General features: G+C 46.3%; 1 protein-coding gene across 5 annotated transcripts in view; it reads left to right on the top strand.

The window, feature by feature from the left end:
- Window positions 1-14,813, top strand: part of Lrrc74a (leucine rich repeat containing 74A) — a 36,500-nt gene that overhangs the window by 10,864 nt on the left and 10,823 nt on the right. For 4 of the 5 annotated variants that reach the window (XM_087911609.1, XM_087911608.1, XM_087911610.1 and 1 more), the window contains exons 5-11: window positions 182-278; window positions 2,881-2,930; window positions 3,610-3,691; window positions 8,422-8,507; window positions 9,016-9,231; window positions 12,992-13,087; window positions 14,625-14,771. In XM_087911609.1, coding sequence (XP_087767735.1) covers window positions 182-278; window positions 2,881-2,930; window positions 3,610-3,691; window positions 8,422-8,507; window positions 9,016-9,231; window positions 12,992-13,087; window positions 14,625-14,771 — 774 coding nt within the window. The remainder of the gene's footprint in view (window positions 1-181; window positions 279-2,880; window positions 2,931-3,609; window positions 3,692-8,421; window positions 8,508-9,015; window positions 9,232-12,991; window positions 13,088-14,624; window positions 14,772-14,813) is intronic. The other variant, XM_087911612.1, reaches the window with a different exon arrangement.

The raw sequence follows: 14,813 nt of genomic DNA, 5'->3' as shown, positions 1-14,813 counted from the left end.
CTAGGACCAAGCTTCCTTGCCTCCCATCTCTGTCCTCCACATTACTCTGATCCTAAACATTTTACCCCACCTTATTCTCTCAGTCATCCCGATCAGCCCCGCCCCCACCTTGTTTCCGAGGGCCTTCTTGTGCGATCCTCTCCCACGTGTGTGTGTGTGTGTGTGTGCTCTTACCTCTCAGAACATGTCTGACAATGACCTTGGTTTGGAGGGAGCCAGGATCATCTCAGACTTCCTCCAGGAAAACAATTCTTCACTCTGGAAACTGAAACTTTCAGGTGAGCCCATAGCAGGGGAGGAAAGGACACTTGCAACAGAAGGAGAGAAGAACGGAGGACCCTGGGTCCTAGGTTTTGGTCCCAAAACATCACGCTGCATCATCCCCTCGCTGGACCAGGCAGCCTTGCCCCTCGAGGGCCACGCCGACCTCCTCCTTCCCTGAACAGGCTCTCTTTGCAGCCCCTTTCCCTTGTCTTGGACATCTCCACCTCCTGGGGTCTGCCTGGCTCTCTCGTGCCATGCATGCCTTCACGCTCATGCCATCTTTTAAAGGGACTTCTCTGACGCCTGTCACGACAGCAATGCTCTACCGCCATCACTCTGTCCTGTTTCTCCAGTTGTCTTAATGTTCGTTAACCGCTTGATTATTGCAGGTCCACTTTGAAATGAGTGATGCTCTACCTGTTATGAGGGGAACAGGGCCACTTGAAAGCTCTAGTGCCCAGACGTGCCCTCACTTGGGTTTGCAGATTTCTGCTACCTGAGGGACTCTGGAACTTCTATGCCAAGAAATGAATATGAAGAGCGGTCCTATGCTGAAAAGTAGGACCTCTTTGGAGGACTCGTATTTACCCAGTTGGTTTGGGATTTCCAGAGATAAGCCCCAGTCCACGTGATCTAAAACTGCAAAACTAACAAGGAACAAATTTTAAAAGCGGACACTCACGGTGGGTAAAGTGCCTGCTGAGAAAACCGAAGGCCTGAGTTCAGACCCCCAGCGCCCGTGTGAAAGCGAGGTACAAGCAGTGTACCCCTGTAGCTGCAGAGCTAGAAGGGGAGGACAAGAAATGAGCAGACCCGGGGGCTCTCTCCAGCCAGCCTAGCCAAAATGGCAAACTCTAAGGCTCTGTGAGAGATGCTGACCCAAAAATCAGGGACCGAGTGATAGAGAAAGGCATCCAACCTCTGACCTTCACACACACACACACACACACACACACACACACACACACACACATAATCACATACACACAAAATAGCAAAATTTAAAAAAGAAATCCACACCTGAATTTGTCTATGTAAAAAATTCTTTGAGATACAAAGAAGTGTCTTAAAACATCCATATCCTGCTGGGCGGTGGTGGCGCATGCCTTTAATCCCAGCACTCGGGAGGCAGAGGCAGGTGGATCTCTATGAGTTCGAGGCCAGCCTGGTCTACAGAATGAGTTTGAGGACAGTCAGGGCTGTTACTCAGAAAAACCCTGTTTCAAAAAATAAAATTTAAAAAAAAAACAGAGCAAAACAAAAATCCATATCTTAAAAGTATCCAGGAAAAATGCAATGCTTATTTTTAATCCAAATTTATCATACATAGGTCATTCCTCTTCAGTTTCCCTTGTCTCCCTCTAGCGGTTTCCCGGGTGACAGGACAAGAAGATGTATCTCCTCTGAATAGTACTCCATGTTGTGGGAAGACAGCATGCTTTATTAACATCCGCGTACTGAAGGAACAGTTTTCAACTTCTCCATTAAGGTTTCAAAGGACTATCTTGCATGCACATCCTTTGGGCTCATGGTCCAGTCTATGTAGACGGGCACCCTAGGGTGTAGTGAGTGGCTAGATCCACCTTTGTGAAATTCAAATTCAACTTCTGCATGTTCTCTTAGAAAGCCTAGAGCAGGCTACAGGTCTACCAATTTGTCTCCCTACTCTACTATAGTAGGCCGTTAACCAAATCTGTGAATCAAAGGGTTGAGTGTGAAGCCACAGAGCAGGGATCTGAATTCCAGTTTTGACACCTGCCCACGCTTCTGCTCAGTTCAGCTCCATTATTCGGCTTAGACAGTGATCCCCAAAACAAATGAATGGGAATCTAAAGTGCCTAGTGCACCAGGCTGGGGCACGCAAATGCACCCATCCCCAGCAGTTCACACTCCGTTGAGATACAGCGTCTTTTCAGACGTTTGTCACTTTGGTTTCTCTTCTATGAAACGTCAGCTGCTAGAGGAGGGTTTTTTTGGTGGGGGCGGGGCTGGGGGGGCATTTCAAGACAAGTTTTCTCTGTACTGGAACTTGCTCCGTAGACCAGGCTAGCCTCGAACTCACAGAGATCCGCCTGCCTCTGTTTCCCAAGTACTGGAATTAAAGGCGTGCGCCACCACATCTGGCTAGATGTTTCTATATGATCGTTAGGCCTTCTTTGCTTTTATGTTTTAAACTTTTATTTGTATGTGAGGTGTTTTACCTATGCACCTATGTTTGTGCACCATATGTGTACCAGGTGCCCATGGAAGCCAGAAGAAGGCGTTGGATCCCCTGGAACTAGAGTTAGGGATGGCTGTGAGCTGCCACGCGGCGAAATGAACCAGGGTCCTCTGGGAGAACAGTCAGTGCTCTTAACAGCTGAGCCATCTCTCCAGTACGAATGTTAGGCATCCCTAATACACTAAGGATGTTCATATCTGATGTCAGAGAGGAGGAAGGAAATGGTCAGCAGTCTCCCCCATTCCTTGTGTCCACCTGTTTGCTTTAAGAGCTTCATGAGAGGGAGGAGCCAGGGGCGGTAACTGTTCCATCAAAGGGCCTGACAGGCGTGGGAGGGCAAGGGAGCGCAGATGGTCTGGTCTGCATTGCTAACAGCGCACCCTCGCTAACTGCAGGAAACAACTTCAAGGAGGAATCTGCTGCGCTTTTATGCCAAGCCCTGTCGGTAAGGAGCATGTGAGAATGTCCCTTGGGAATTCTGGGTGATCTGGGGGGACACTGGACAAAGCCGCTTGCTTGGTTTGGGAAACTAATATGTGTTTGTTCCCTGCAAAAGCTTCAACAAGTCGTAGGGCTTTCTGGGTAGGAATAATTCCCCAAGAAACCATTGGTAGTTAGTTTTTTTTTTTTAAATCTCTATTTTTAGACCAAAGTGTGTCTTTATTTTTATTTTGTTTATTTTATTTATCTTTTAAAAAATTTTTTGTTTATTTACTGTGTATACAGTGTTCTGCCTGAAGAGGACACCAGATCTCATACAGATGGTTGTGAGCCACCATGTGGTTGCTGGGAATTGAACTCAGGACCTCTGGAAGAGCAGCCAGTGCTCTTGACCGCTGAGCTTCTCTCTAGCATGATAGTTAAGCTTTTTGGGATTTTTTTTAATTGTATAGGAAATCATTTGCTTAAGAACACTAGCCCACCCAGTTTCAGGAACCTAGGAGCCCTCATCCTTCCGCCTCAAGGTTGGCTAAAGAGATGCCATCAAAGAAATCCCAGAACTCAGGAGACTGAGGGAGAAGGAAGGAGAGTTCAAGGCCAGCCTGTACTAACTCTGCAATAATATCCTGTCCCGCGATAACTCAGTGGAAGACAACTAACCTCTCTGCGATTTGTTCCTTTAGTCCAATTACCGAATTAGGTCACTGAACCTCAGCCACAACCAGTTCTCTGACGTAGGAGGGGAGCATCTGGGACAGATGCTAGGTATGTCCCCATGGAGGGAAGGGTTGGTGAGGAGACTTCCAGCTCTTCCTGTATGCGTATGGGTGTTTTGCCTGAATGTATGTGCACATACTGTGAGTGTGTCCGATGCCTGTGGAGGCCACATGGGGCATTAGCACTGGACTGCCCGGAACTGGAGTTCCAGACAGTTGTGAACCACCATATGGGCACTGGGAATCGAATCCAAGATTCAAGATGCAAGAGCATCCAGTACTCTTAACCACTGAGGCATCTCTCCATTCCCATTCCCTTTCTTATTGACTTAGCCATGACTGTTTCCTTTGTGGGGTTTGTTTTGTGGGTTCCTCTTTTGATTTGTTTTTTTAGTGCTGCTGCTGCGTTTTTGTCCTTCAGCATATTGGTTGTGTTTGTTGGTTTGTTTGCTTGCTTTAAGCAGAATCTCACTGTTACTGAATCCCAGACTGGCCTTGAACTTGAGGTCCTTCTGCTTCCTCCTCCCAAATGTTTGGATCATAGGTGTGTGTGTGTCCTGAGTGTTCCCATTACACAAGCGGTGTAAATCATGCTCGGAATAACAGAGCAAAGCCAACATCTGGGTGTGAGAGGCAAAACTGGTCACTGAGAGTGAGCTGGTTTAGAGAAGCAGCTTGCGTGAGGACTGGAATGACGGCTCTGCAGGTCAGGCTGCTTGCTGCTCTCGCGGAAGACCAGAGTTCTGTTCCCAGCACCTTGGGCAGTCACACACACAGCATACACTCACACATACACATGGATAAAAACAGAATGAAGCTCAGAGCTGGCGAGACGGCTCAGCAGTTAAGAGCACTTGTTGCTCTTGCAGAGGCCCACAGCTGAATTCCCAGCACCCACATGATGATTAACAACTACCTCTAACTCCACTTCTGGGGAATCTGATGCCTTCTTCTGACCTCCACGGGCACCAAACATGCATGTGGCACACATACATACATGCAGGCAAAACATTCACATGAAAACAAAACTGAGTAAGTCTAAATAAAAAGTTTAAAAATTATATCCATAAAAAAAGCCAGACTAAATAAATCTCCTTTTTAAAAGCTACTGGCTGGGGCTGGAGAGATGGCTCAGAGGTTAAGAGCACTGATTGTTCTTCCAGAGGTCCTGAGTTCAATTCCCAGCAACCACATGGTGGCTCACAACCATCTGTAATGAAATCTGGTGCCCTCTTCTGGTCTGCAGGCATACATGCAGACAGAACACTGTAAACAAAATAAATAAATAAATAAATAAAACTTAAAAAAAAAAAAGCTACTGGCTAGTAACATAAACCTCACCTGAAAGAATTCACATATTTTAGAAAAATTTATTGAAAACATATACATGATGAAAGATGACAAAAATGATCTTCTGGTAATATTTTTTATTTTGATTTTTTACCTTTAATTTTCTTTATTTTATTTTTTTACATTTTTTATTAATATTTATTGAGCTCTACATTTTTCTCTGCTTCCCTCCCTGCCTCTTCCCTTCCCCTTTCAATCCTCCCCCAAGGTCTCCAAGCTTCCAATTTACTCAGGAGAGCTTGTCTTTTTCTACTTTCTACTTCCCATGTAGATTAGATCTATGTAAGTCTCTCTTAGTGTCCTCATTGTTGTCTAAGTTCTCTGGGATTGTGGTTTGTAGGCTGGCTTTCTTTGCTTTATGTTTAAAAACCACCTATGAGTGAGTACATGTGATAATTGTCTTTCTGTGTTTGGGTTACCCCACTCAAAATAATGTTTTCTAGCTCCATCCATTTTCCTGCAAAATTCAAGCTGCTGTTATTTTTTTCTGCTGTGTAGTACTCCATTGTGTAAATGTACCACATTTTCCTTATCCATTCTTCGGTTGAGGGGCATTTAGGTTGTTTCCAGGTTCTGGGTATGACAAACAAAGCTGCCATGAACATAGTTGAGCACATGCCCTTGTGGCACAATTGAGCATCCTTTGGATATATACCCAAAAGTGGTATTACTGGGTCTTGAGGAAGGTTGTTTCCTAATTTTCTGAGAAATCGCCACACTGACATTCGAGGGGGTTGTACAAGCTTGCATTCCCACCAGCAATGCAGGAGTGTTCCCTTTTCCCCACAACCTCTCCAGCATAAGTTGTCATCAGTGTTTTTGATTTTGGCCATTCTTACAGGTGTAGGATGGAATCTCAGAGTTGTTTTGATTTGCATTTCTCTGATGACTAAGGATGTTGAACATTTCCTTAAGTGTCTTTCAGCCATTTTAGATTCCTCTGTTGAGAGTTCTCTGTTTAGGTCTGTACTCCGTTTTTGTTTTGTTTTGTTTTTTTATTGGATTATGTGATCTTTTGGTGTCCAATTTCTTGAGTTCTTTGTATATTTTGGAGATCAGACCTCTGTCTGATGTAGGGTTAGTGAAGATCTTTTTCCATTCTGTAGGCTGTTGTTTTGTCTTGTTGACCATGTCCTTTGCTTTACAGAAGCTTTTCGGTTTCAGGAGGTCCCATTTATTAATTGTTTCTCTCAGTGTCTGTGCTGCTGGGGTTATATTTAGGAAGTGGTTCCCTGTTCCAATGCGTTCAAGTGTACTTCCCACTTTCTTTTCTATAAGGTTCAGTGTGGTTGGCTTTATGTTGAGGTCTTTAATCCATTTGGACTTGAGTTTTGTGCATGGTGATAGATATGGGTCTGTTTTCATTCTTCTACATGTTGATATCCAGTTATGCCAGCACCACTTGTTAAATGTGCTTTCTTTTTTCTCTTTGATATTTTTGCTTCTTTATCAAAGATCAGGTGTTCAAAGATGTGTGGATTGATATCCAGGTCTTCTATTCGGTTCCATTGGTCCTCCTGTCTGTTCTTATGCCAATACCAGGCTGTTTTCAGTACTGTAGCTCTGTAGTAGAGTTTGAAGTCAGGGATTGTGATGTCTCCAGAAATTCTTTTATTGTACAAGATTGTTTGGGCTATCCTGAGTTTTGTTTTTTTTTTGTTGTTGTTTTGTTTTGTTTTGTTTGCTTTTCCATATGAAGTTGAGTGCAGTTCTTTCGAGGTCTTTGAAGAATTTTGCTGGGATTTTGATGGACATTGTGTTGAATCTGTCCAGTTTTTTTTTTAAGTCTTGTTTTGGTCCAGTATTTCCTCACTATGCTCCTTTCCCTACCTTTCAAGACGGTAATGTATATCCTGTGCCACTGTGTCTTGGAAGTATGTGATCTGCATTTTGATTTTGATTTTACCATTAAGTGATTGCATGAAACTCAGAAGAGACTTTGAACTTTCACCTTTTAAGCAGGATTGAGACTGGTATAGACTATGAGGATTTCGAAGTTGTACTGAAAGCATTTCCATACTATGTTATGGTTACAAACCTATGGGGGCCGGGAGTGGAGTGTGCTGGTTTGAATAGGAATGGCCTCCACAGACTCATGGATTAGAATGCTTGGCCCATAGGGAGTGGCACTATTAAGAGATGTGGCCTTGGTGGAGGAAATGTGTCACTGTGGGAGCAGGCTTTGAGGTGTCATATGCTGAAGATATACCCAGTATGCTTCACAGTCTCCTTTTGTTACCTGTTAATCAAGATGTAGAACCTCTTCAGCACTGAATCTGCCTGCACGCCACCATGTTTCCCACCATGACAATAATGGACTAAACCTCTGAACTGTAAGTCAGCCTCAATGAAATGTTTTCCCTTATAAGAATTAAAAAAAAAAAAGATACACAACACTGTATTTGTGTCATTAGGGTAAACATCTATAATGGAGCCTTTCCACTTCTGGGCTATGTTCTTAGGTGGTGTCTCAGCATATACACCTCTTCATGGGAGAATATTTGCGGTCACATACTTACCAGGTAGATTGTGCCACTTGTCGGGGCCAGCCAACCTGTCAAACAGTGCCTGAATGGGGAGTCAGGATTAGGAAAAAAAGAGACAAAAGACAGAGATAGAATCGAGAAGGCTCTCCGTGAATACTGCAGAAGTCTCGCTTTCATTTCTTGTAGCCTTTTTACACCCAAAGCAAAAGGGGCAGGCAAAAGACTTCCTTACCAAGACTGAAGGAACAGACAAGCATAATCACCTCCTTAATTCTCAAAACATCTAGCTGAGGAGCAAGACATCTGAGACGCCGCCTTTGACCAAACATCCTGTTAATTGACCTTGAGGAACAAGAACAAGCTTGAACTCTCTGACCTTAAGTCAAGATGGAATAGAGTCACTGTGGGCTCCCATACTGCCACTGAAGATTGTCCCCTCTTTAATAGAAAAGTGGGACTGTTTTAAATAATCTTTCCAAGGATTAAGGGTCATTTTTCAACCTGTGTCTAAGTAACTAGCTGAAAATTATCATCTGGCCAGATATGATGGCACACAAATTTAATCCCAGCATTTGGGAGGCATAGATGGATCTCTGTGCATTCCAGGCCAGCCAGGGCTACATAGTGAGACTCTGTCTTTAAATTTTTTTAAAAAGGGAGGAGAGGTCTCTGGAGAGATGGCTCAGTGGTTAAGAGTGCTGGCCTGCTCTTCCAGAGGACCCGGATTCAATTCCCAGCACACGCATTGCAGATATAACTGTCTGTAATTTCAGTTCCAGGGGACCTGACACCCATGGCAAAACATCAATGCACATAAGATTTTCAAAACGTTTTTTAAATTAAAAAAGTTGTCACCTGAGTGTCGTAGCTTGGGTCTGCGGCTGGGTCTCCAGGACGTGGGATATGCTGACCTGAGACCCTGTCCTTCCCTCCCTCCCCCCAGCCCTCAATGTCGGGCTCCAGTCGCTGAACCTAAGCTGGAATCACTTCCACATTCGGGCAGCTGTGGCCCTGTGTAACGGTCTCCGGGTAAGTCACATTCTGAGAGGTGAGTTGAACTGCTTCCTCGCGGTCACTGTGGACTTGGGTGTTCAGAGCTCTCACCAAGTGTCTTTGGAGCTGCTGGGTTTCCTTCTGTGACTCCCTGTGTGCGCTTCTGTTGTATAAATCCTCTCTACTGAGGCCTGAGCACCATCGTTAGGGGTGCTTCAGCTTGAGGGCAGAGAGACGAGAATCTCAAAAGGGATGAATCTCTCAAGAGGTCTTGAGAATGAACCCCATCTGGAGGCAGCAGAATAATTGTGTAGATCTGTCTCTACAGAAAACCACTGAGCTGGGATGGGGGAGGGGGGGGACGGGACAATGGCCTTAGGATGGGACGGGATGGGTTAAGAGTCGCAGGGGGTGAGAGTGAGGATGGAATGTGTCAGGGGTGAAGGGAAGGGTTGGGGTTTAGATGAGGGTGAGGGTGAGAATTGGGGCTGGGCTGGCAGTCAAGACATCTTCCTGGGTAAGCCTCACTCCACCCTGATGCTAGTGCTGTTCCCCTCCCCTGGAGTCTAACGTGACCCTGAAGAAACTGGACGTGTCCATGAATGGCTTTGGGAATGAAGGCGCTCTGGCCCTGGGGGATGTCCTCAGACTCAACAGCTGCCTGGTCTACATAGACATCAGCAGAAACGGCATCACCAATGAGGGAGCCTCCAGAATCAGCAAGGGACTAGAAGTCAACGAGAGCCTCCAAGTGCTGAAGGTAGACGGGCTGAACTGGTGTCTTCATATGCACCTCTGTGTCTGGATGCCATGCACGTCTGCCTATGTGTCCGTGAGCGTGTGTCCGTGAATGTGTGCATGTGTGTGCATATGTATGTATGTATGTGATTCATCTATGGGAAAGCAGAGCAATAGAACTAGACTGGATAATGCTGGGGACAATCCTCAGCCCTTGCCACGTATTTCCATGTGCACATGTTTGGTGCCCTTGCTGTAGACCCAGGGCTGCCTTGGCTCTCTGGTGACGTGTGTGCCTCTATACAAGTCTTCCCTCATGCCATCTGAGTCTCTCTTGGGATTTTCTTCATACTAAGGCCATATTATGCTTTGGGGGTACTAAACCCAGTGGTTGCTTGCATTCCAGTCTGGTCCTCTGATCCCATGAGCCTCTGCAGCCTCAGCTCACCCCTGCTCTCCGTGGCTCTCCCTGCAGCCTCAGCTCACCCCTGCTCTCCGTGGCTCTTCCTGCAGCCTCAGCTCACCCCTGCTCTCCATGGCTCTTCCTGCAGCCTCAGCTCACCCCTGCTCTCCGTGACTCTCCCTGCAGCCTCAGCTCACCCCTGCTCTCTGTGGTTCCCTCTACAGCCTCAACTCACCCCTGCTTTCCGTGGCTCTCTCTACAGCCTCAGCTCACCCCTGCTCTCCATGTCTCTCCCTGCAGCCTCAGTTTAGCCCTGCTCTCTGTGGCTCTTCCTGCAGCCTCAGCTCACCCCTGCTCTCCGGGGCTCTTCCTGCAGCCTCAGCTCACCCCTGCTCTCCGTGGCTCTTCTTGCAGCCTCAGCTCACCCCTGCTCTCCATGACTTTCCCTGGCTCCTCCTCTCATTAGTAGCACTGCCTATGCCCACACTAGCTCTCATGTCTATCTGCTACAGAGCATGACACACAAAAGTCTATATCAGCCTGCGTCCTCCTGAGTTAGGGGACTGTGGCCAGCACTCTGCTCTCCCCTCCCTGAAGAGGTTTATTCTATGGTTCCTACCTATACTCTCATGTGAATGTGAAATCTCCCTAAGGACAAGAATGTTATTTTGACCCTGATCATACCCTTTACACTGCATGGTGCTGGACACACCGTGAAAACGTAGAAGTAAATGGATAGATGAATTAATATTACTTGTAAATTAGTTTACTTGTGGAGACTAATTATGACATGGGCCATTGAATAGTTTGGAAACAGATGCAAGAGGACATTTGTTCCAAGATCTTCTCTCTGGGCTCTTTCGAGCCACACCCTGAATATGATGATGCAGTAATTCAACAGCCATTGCCCAGTGTGACCAGGTATCTCTGCCAGCTCCATTTTCCAGATGGGAAAACAGAGACTAAGTGTCACTCATTCCGACCACATAACTCTAAAGAAGGTGGCCACTTGTATCTGGCTTCCTAAGGCCATTCTAACTCCCTGCAAGAGGTTAGTAGAGTCGCGGTGGGTGTTGGAATCTTTACTGATGGAGGGGGATGGGCATGAGAAAACTGAGGATGAACCTGCTGCCTGAGGTGCCACTAAACGGACAAAAAGCCAGATTCTGGCAGAGGGAGTGAGACAATGGCTGATAGAACTAGCCTGGACATTGAGGGGGAAAACAGGAAGCCCCACCTGCGGCAGAATGGGACCATTTTGAGAGCTGGCCAGGCAGTGAGCAACTCAGCCTCAAGGTCCTGTGGAACCAGGGATTGCCGGAAAAAGCTAAACCTTTCTAAAGGTTCTGTTGACTAAGACATCAGGCTGGTGAGATGCCAGGCCTACTGACCTGAGTTCAATCCCCAGAACCACATGTTGAAAAGACAAAAACTACTGAGAATTGTCCTCTGACCCCCCCACTTGCACTCATACACACACACACACACACACACACACACACACACACACACACACACACACATACATATAGCTTTAAAACATATCTCTTGTTTTTTTTTTAAGACTAAGAGGCTACATCACAGAAGGAATCTGGTCGCCTCTGTTGTAATTAAGTGGTCCAAAAACGTGTTTTCAGCTCCTAATCTTCCACAATGGTCATGTGTAACAAATGAATTTTAAATCTAAAAGAAGTTTCAAGTGGGGCTGGAGAGATGGCTCAGCAGTTAAGAGCATTGGCTGCTCTAGCAGAGGACCTGGGTTCGATTCCCAGCACCCATGTCGGGTGGCTCACAACCACCTGTAACTCCAACTCCAGGGAATCTGGAGCATGCATGCCACATGCATGTGCGCACACGCATGTGCGCACACACACACACACACACACACACACACACACACACACACCATTTTTAATGTTTTAAATAAAAGAAAAAATAGGAAAGGAATTTCCCAAAGAAGTACCTACTGTTCTCCGCATCTATCCCCTTTTAGCCCCCAGTCTTGGGAAACTAGAAATTTCCTTGGGGAATGAGTCCCACAAAGTTCACTTGCCAAGATACATAAGCACTGGGTTTTTCTCACCAGAGAACATCAGAGCCTGGGAAATTGGCACACAGCAAATGTTCAATAAAACCCCTGGCCTCCCTCCTAATGCAACTACCTGAAGTGGCCTTCCATAGCAATGGCCACCATTCATACACTGTGTGATGTTCACTGGGCACCTTTTGGATGCTTTGATTGGATTATTAGGTTGGGACCCTTGGGACAGCTCCTCCGTGGAGCCAGGTACAAAGAAGCCAGGAAGTGAAACCCAAGGCCAGCTGCCTACATGCTCCCTCTTGTTAATCTCCATCCATGCTTCAGCGGCTCTCAACATCCTTGCAATACTAACCGAAACACACAAGGTCCACCATGCCATGGCCCTTCCTGCTTTTGTTGCCTCCTTCTCCTCTCTGTTCCTGCTCACAGAACATGGCGCTATTGTCCCGCACCACAGTGTGCTGTGCCCTCCAGCTCACCTCCACCCTTGCCTGCTCTTCCTTCATGAATCTTTCCCCACTCTGCTCCTGCCCCCCCCTTCAGATATGACTAATTCCCCATATCCCAGCAAGGCTTTACTCAAGGGTCTCCTACCCACAATGAACTTTGTTCCTACAGTATGTCCCTCTGTCGCTGCTACCACCATATATCTGATACCATTTACTTACTTTACTGTCTCCGTCAACTAGAGTTGTGTTATCTGGAGACAGAGCCCTTGTCAAGGCAACCTGGGCTTAGCAGGCCTCGATAAATATTTGTTGGAGGATGGATGTGTTGGATGAGTGGAAGGAGAAGTGGATTGATGCGTAAGTTTTTGGATGGATGGGTAGTAAGATAAGATGGATGGATGGATGCGTGCATGCATGGGTGCATGGATGATGCATGGATGGGTGCATGCATGCATGCATGAATAGGTGCATGGATGGATGTGTGCATGGATGATGCATAGATGGATGCATGCATGCATGGATGGATGGATGGATGGATGATAAGAGAAACTGATGAGTATGTGAGTAGATGAATGGATAGATAGTGAGATAGATTAATTAGCGGATGTATAAGTAGATGGATGGAAGGGAAGGTGAATTGATGAGCAGATGGATGGGTGGGTGATAGATAAACAAAGGGATGGACTTATGGCTCATGGGTGGGTAGAATAAAAGAACAGACAAATGAGTGCTCAGTAGTGGGTGGAAAGATGAAAGGACGCATGCCTGGACAGACAGACAGGAATTGATGGAGAAGTCTAGGAGGAGCAGAGAGGTGGCGATTGGGCGGGAAAAGTGAAGTTGGTCTCTAACACAGCCTCCTCCCCCTGCTGTGCCCCTTCTCCCACAGCTTTTCCTGAACCCTATGAGTATGGAGGGGGCAGTTTTTCTCATCATGTCCATCAAGAGGAACCCCAAATCCAGGATGGAAGAGCTTGACATTTCTGTAAGTGCCCAGATACCACTCATTCGCTCCTGGCACAAGTCGGTTACCTCGGCTACTAGAACTGCAGCTGTGTCCCTCACAGACCCTCTCACACAAGAAGTAAGGGGCTCGACTGATGGGAGAAGCCCTTCGGTAAATCTCACCAAAATGTAAATCATTTATTTGATCCTGAGAACCTAGAATGTGAGCACCTAAGAATACTAATGAGGAAAAACCAAAACGGGGGCTGGAGAGATGGCTTAGAGGTTAAGAGCACTGATTTCTCTTTCAGAGGACCCGGGTTCAATTCCCAGAACCCATATGACAGCTCATATCTGTCTGTGACTCCAATTCCAGGTGGTCCAACACCCTCACTCAGACATACATGAAGGCGAAATGCCAATTCGTATAAAATAAAAATAAATTATAGGGGAGCTGGAGAGATGGCTCAGTGATTAAGAACACTGACTGCTCTTTCAGAGGACCTGGGTTCGATTCCCAGCACCCACATAGCAGTTCACAACTGTCTGCAACTCCAGTTTCAGGGGATTTGAAACCCTTATACCAATGTCCACAAAATTAAATAAATTATTAAAAAAAATAAATTATAAAAAAGGCAAAAGATACTCAGAACCACACTTGAAGAAAGACGAGGGTCGTCTAGAGCTGACGGAGAGCAGGCTAAATCACTCTTCCAAAGCACACACTGTCCACGTCCTGGAAGCCAACTCTGACTTCTTCTAAAAGAGGAGTTTGTAGTTCACTGTGAGCCACAGCAGGATGGTGGGCATCAGGGATCCTGGGTACCTGCTCCGAAGAACAACATTCACAAGGATATGATATCTGTGTATAGACCAGTCTCTGATCTCTGTTTATCAAATGTACTGCCTCAGAGAAGAGCTGAGTGACAGACATATGACAAACAAGTCACCCAAACACAAAGAAAATGCCTAACCAAAGTCTCCTAGATGTGGGCAGATTAACACATGCCTATAATCCCAGTGCTCAGAAGACTAAGGCAGAAGGATCACCATGAGTTCAAGGCCAGCCCGTGCTCCATAGTAAGTTCAAGGCCAATCCAGGCTGCAGAGTAAGACTTTATATAGTTAGATCTGGGAAAATTACAAATCAAATCACAAGCTCCGTAACACCAGAGCAGCCCTGAGGACGTAGCTAAGCTTGGTAGACTACTTGCCTAGCATGCACAAAGTCTGGGATTCCTTGCCTAACACCCCATAATGAAACACCCCATCATCATACCCCATAATCACGTGACTGTAATCCCAGCATTTGGGAGATAGAGACAGGCCAGCTTGGATGGCATCCAAAGCTAAATCAGATTACAGAATGAGTGAGACTCTGCCTCAAAAAGTAACCCATGACCCAAGTTAGTCACAAGCTAGAAAACACCAGAACCCATACCAGTTCAGAGGAAGAACAAACCAGAAAGGACCAATACTCCTAAACTTGGCTTGGGTGGGAAGGAAGGTTACATGGTACAGCAGGCACATGGTACAATGACAGCGTCTCCATCACGGCCCCTCTCTCCCTGCTGCAGAACGTTCTGGTAACAGAGCAATTTGTAAAAGTCCTGGATGGGGTCTGTGCCGTTCACCCACAGCTGGATGTGCTATACAAGGGATTGCAGGGTCTCTCCAGCAAGAAAACCGCCTCTCTGTGGACCAACCCCATGAAACTGATCCAGGTGAGCCCCTTAGAGCCTCAGCGAACCCTGGAGGAATACTGC

Source organism: Myodes glareolus, chromosome 11 (genome assembly GCF_982192425.1).
Source record: "Myodes glareolus chromosome 11, mMyoGla1.1, whole genome shotgun sequence".
Lineage (NCBI taxonomy): Eukaryota > Metazoa > Chordata > Mammalia > Rodentia > Cricetidae > Myodes > Myodes glareolus.
The sequence above is the reverse complement of the archived record's forward strand: the minus strand, read 5'-3'. Positions and strand labels throughout refer to the sequence as shown.